The sequence below is a fragment of the Phalaenopsis equestris genome, unplaced genomic scaffold, assembly GCF_001263595.1.
Source record: "Phalaenopsis equestris unplaced genomic scaffold, ASM126359v1 Scaffold000025, whole genome shotgun sequence".
Taxonomy (NCBI): Eukaryota; Viridiplantae; Streptophyta; class Magnoliopsida; order Asparagales; family Orchidaceae; genus Phalaenopsis; species Phalaenopsis equestris.
This window is the reverse complement of record NW_018164467.1, coordinates 510,239-515,364: the sequence shown is the minus strand read 5'-3', so window position 1 is coordinate 515,364 and position 5,126 is coordinate 510,239. Positions and strand designations below refer to the sequence as shown.

Sequence of the window (5,126 nt, the reverse complement as noted above, 5' to 3'; positions counted from 1 at the left end):
ATAACTAACTAGAAAGCATCATACTTAAAGATAACTGCTTCACAATTTAATCTAATCTAAAATTTTAAAATAAAAAAAGAAAAAAAAATTATAACACTTTCTATATATTACAATCTAAAATTTAATATCAATTATTTAGCTTTTGAGAATCTTTTTATCATCAACAATCTAATACTTATACATCGACTTGTTCAACTTTCCTCGCTCTTCAAAATCTTCATATGATCTGCTTGCGCCCGAGCGGATTAGGGGGCATCGCAATACAGTTCCCCCGCTAATCCACTTGACGGAAATAAGAAATTCTGAGTGTGGAATATGTAATTAATGGAGTTTTTGAGTGCTATATACGTAAAAATCTCTTTTTTTATCTGTAAGATTTGAATCAGCCTGAATTATTAGACTGAATTAAGGAAAATGATGAGCAAGTAAATAGTTAAACAAATTATGGACAGATCTTTGCATTCAAAAGCATTTACGTATACATTTAATGTAAATCCTGATTTATTTTTTTGGTGTATTTACAATGTAAATCCAAATTTATTAAAAAATATTTGACGGGCTCGACGGATTTAACTTAAGAAGAAATACTTCAAAAAAGCTAATGAGTTTATGTAAATTTACGAGATTTACCAACATTCTGATTAACTTAAAAACCTCAGATCTTCGAAATCTTCACGCACCTGCGGAAGAATTCTTCTTTTTTATGTCAAAGTAGGTGAACTACTATGGATTTCAAGCCCCCGAACCCTACGCTGCGGAACTTCTCCTTGCTCCTTGCTCCAAACTTACATCAACAATCCATCAATCCACAGGCGGAATATCGATAGCTTGCTCCTTGCTCCAAGGTAATCCCCAGTAACAATTATAAGACTTTGAAGCTAATTATTGAATTCGTTGCTCATTCTTGTTATCTAGATGCGATCTTGTTAGGAGCGATTAATTGAAGTAGAATAATAAATTTATTCGAGATGATAATTGCATCTTCTTCTTGCTTCGTTTGTGTTTTTCTTAGCTTGATCGGGTTCCCTTATTTTCTCAGCTATTGGGTAGATCTGTTGAGTGTGAGCACTGAAAATGCAACGGCGCTGTTTGTTAGCTTTCTTATTTACATTCTAACCCTACGTATGGTCTGTTTGCTATGGAATCCTCATCGCATCTCAGTGATAATTTTCTAGACAACTGTAGTCCACCATTGCCTGTAAAAGAAAACCAGCACGGTGCCGTGTCCATAACCAGCCAATGAATCAATTTCCCCTCATTTGATTTTATATGATTCATTGCTAATATCCTTCGATTTCTATTAATATCTCATTCCAAAATTGGTTAATGCTATTTTCGAAACTTTTTGTTGTCTTTGTTAAGTTGTGCGCTTATGTTTTAAAATGGAAGTTTGTTTGTTGTTGTAGGAAATAAAAATTGAGTTGCAAAAAGTCCAAGTTTTGGTGAAAAGTTACTGGTACTGCTTATAACAGGATATTTGAGATGAGTCATATTTCCTCAAAGTTAATGACCGGGGCAGAGATTTGCAGTTTTGTTTCTGGTTCACATATTCAGGTCAGAAGGGATGTTTTTGGTGCTGAGCTCCATAATAATTCATCGAATAGAATTAATATAGCTTGGCTGAGACATGCCCGCCAATCCAGCTACACAAGTGGGTGCAAATTTAGTGTCTCAGCAAGAATAAAAAAGGGGCAGAAGCATGACTATCCATGGCCAGATGATGTTGATCCAAATCTGAAAAGTGGACACCTGAGCTATTTGTCTCACTTCAAACCTCTTAGTGAAAAGCCCAAGTTGGTTGCACTCGATTTTGAGAAGCCATTGCTTGAGCTCGAAAAGAAAATATCTGATGTGAGTTATTTATGGCACAATCTGCTTTTTAAGTACTTCATCCTAGGAAACCTCATTGCTTCCAAACATTTCAATTGAAAAGAAAAAACTCTGCAATTCCAATTTATCTAATATTCTGAAGTATCCACCTGTCTAAAAAGATGATTTGGGCATCATTAAGGAAATGTTTTTTTCCTGCTTTGCATTTTGAAAACCAAGCTTAACATATTTTGAAAACCTATCAATCATGCTAAGTTCACCTATGTTGCATGTACGCCTCTTCCTTGATTTTAAGATGTCTGGTAACACAATTGTTGCTCACCCCAAAAATGGGAAAATTTGAACTTTGCATAATTAATAGGTTTGAATTAGCCTGCTCAAGATTTAAGCCTTAAAATTAAGTTCAATTCTCATTGAAGGGCTGTTGATATTTACTTGGTTTGTGTGAAAACATGAGATTGATGATATTTGATATGACTAGGTCACCCTTACCGAACTTTAGTTTTTGATTTGGTTTGAGTTTTGCCTGCCTCCTTTAATCTTTGTTAAGTGCTCAAGGATGGATGCTTTCTCGATCATAACTATGCATGATAAAAATTTAGGAGTGTTGAGAAAGAAGGGCAAAGAAAACGCAATAATCAAGGATTGAACAATCAAGAAAGAACACAAGGATTTAAGGAGGTTCGGCAATGCGCCTACGTCCTCAGGAGTGAATAGCGGCGGGTTTTTATTTCTTGAAGCAAAGTTCTCCCTATTAGTGATATATATATATATATATATATATATATATATACTTTTTTATTTATTTTTTATTTTTATTATTATTATTTTTATTATTATTATTATTTTTTGGGAAAGAGCATCGGTGGCTCCCTAAGCGTTAATAATTAAAATAAGATACAAGGTTTGGGGGGAGGGTCCCCATCTAGAAAACACAAAAAGAAATACATTAGACTCACCCCTAGGGGTCCCTCTTCCCCAAGTACAACTCACACAAAAATAGCTTTCAAAATACAAGTATACCCAAAAAACCCGAAAAAGAGCCAAAATAAAAAGGTAGTCCTCTGTGCTTTTATATCATGGAAATATTTGAAGGAAGACAAAAAAAAAAGGTCACGCATCCAAGAGCAAGGACTCCATCCCAACCTGTGTCTTCAAAAATGAGATCCTCTTGTAATACATGACAAAACCAGCCAAGCCAAACAAAAAGAGGGAAACCAAAAGAGAAAATTCAGCATAGTCCAGCCTAACCGAACAGTTGATGACTAAAACATATAAAAACTTAGAATCGAATGTAGGGGAGATTTAAGGTATCTCCAATGATAACTCTCTGAAGAGGGGCAGTGGGATGTGTGCCAACGTGACAAGTCTCCCCTACATTTTTGGCAAGCCAGTCCGCAAGGGAGTTGCCCTCTCTATGAATAAACTTTCATTTAACCTCAAGATGTTTTCCAGCTATAAGGTCCATTATTCTTTTAAAAATACCAATTAAATCCCAAAGAGGAGAAGTAGTACCAACCAAAATATCATAAAGCATTTTTGACGCCATCTCCACCTCCAGCTTACGAAAATTAAAAATGTTGGCCACCACTAGAGCCAAAAAGACTCCCCAACTTTCAACAGCCAAAGAAGTTTCGACAATAACAGGGGAAGCGAAAAAGAGAAGGCATTTCTCCTCAAAATTTCTAAAAAGACCCCCAACCGCAGCATAATTAGCACGCCAACAGCCATCAACATTTAATTTCACATAATTAGCATGCGGAGGAGCCCACAAAATAAGCCGAGGGACCTTAGTGGTTTTAACCACGGAAGAGCTAGCTCTTAAAGTTTTATCATAATAGGCAATCACATATGCAGCAACCATAGTAATAGAGGGGAGAGAGGTGTGATACTTAAAACTATTTCTGGAGTTCCAAAGGAATCACAAAACCAACAAAAGGGAGGGGAAACCTCCCCTTACAGGCATCAAAATCCTTCCATTGTCATAAATAACTAGTTAAAGATCCTCTATGTGTCCAAGAGAAATCAAAGTGAGCGCCAACCATATCCCAGACCTCCAAAGAGAAAGCACACTCAAAGAAAATGTGTGTTATATCCTCCTCCATCATCACATAGGGCAAAGATCCTCTATGGGTCCAAGAGAAACCAAAATGAACGCCTATTTTATCCCAGAGCTCCAACGAGAAAACACACTCAAAGAAAGTGTGTTATATCCTCCTTTTTCATTCTACACATAGGACATCTAGAGACTAATTTCAAGCCCTTAAGCTTAAGAATGTCATCCAATGGGATTAACGACATAAGATAACGCTAAAGAAAAAAGGATATAGAAGGAGATAAATATTTATGCCAAATTCATTTCCCCCATATCCAGTCACAATGTGAGTGTAGAGTGTCATAAACGAGCTTGCAAATCGAGAGAGAATTGCTTCTTTTCCACATGGGGAGATCTCTATGAGTAGGAGTGATGGGGATTGTAAGTATATGTTTTGCATTTTGTTCCCCAACCGTATAGCATAATTTAGAAAAATCCCAACATTCATTATCAAAGAAATCATTTATCAAAAAAAATCAGAGACCAATAGAGAGTTAGAAAGAGGGGAGTGAGATAAGCCAGAAATGTGAGAAACACCTCAATTTTCATTCTAGAAGGAAATGTTTCCCTCTCCAATATCCCAAAAAATGAAACCATTTGCCGTGTCTCTAGCATTCACCACAGCTTTCCAAATACGAGAATCTCTAACCTTCTGAGCGACCAAGAAAGGATGAATATTAACACAATATTTTAGCCTCATAAACATGACCCAAAGAGAGGAACCCAATCTAAATTTGAACCATTGCTTACAGAGGTTCACTTCCACATTATGCTTTAGTGCTTTAAAGCCGAGACCACCAACCTCTTTAGGCTTATAAGTTTTATGCCAATTACACCAGATTTTCTTTGCACCGTTCCTCACCCAAAGGAATTTATTAATTTTCCATAGTACTAATTGCACTTTTCTTGGGATTGAACACTTGCAAAGCATATAAAGGAATGCTCTGGAGAACACTAGAAAGTAAAGAGATCCTGTCCCCAGTGGAAAGAAAGACATTTTTTTAATCATTCACTTTACGTTTGATTTTATCAATCACATCATCCATATGCACATGTTTCCTTCTCCCCCTTATTAAATTCACCCCAAGATATTTAAGGGGAAGAGAGACATTCTGAAAACCTGTAAACATAACACCCCATTGAATAATATGCTGCTTAACTTGTTTGCCAAAAAACAAATGACATTTGTCACTATTGAAAC

The 5,126-nt window shown here is 36.1% G+C and overlaps 1 protein-coding gene across 1 annotated transcript in view; it reads left to right on the top strand.

Annotated features, from left to right (window-relative positions):
- The first annotated feature begins 600 nt into the window (after window positions 1-600).
- The window catches only part of LOC110018587 (acetyl-coenzyme A carboxylase carboxyl transferase subunit alpha, chloroplastic-like), a 98,724-nt gene continuing 94,198 nt past the window's right edge, over window positions 601-5,126 (top strand). Inside the window, exons 1-2 of the mRNA XM_020715935.1 lie at window positions 601-845; window positions 1,407-1,851. Of these exons, the coding sequence (XP_020571594.1) occupies window positions 1,483-1,851 (369 nt within the window). The 5' untranslated portion in view covers window positions 601-845; window positions 1,407-1,482. The remainder of the gene's footprint in view (window positions 846-1,406; window positions 1,852-5,126) is intronic.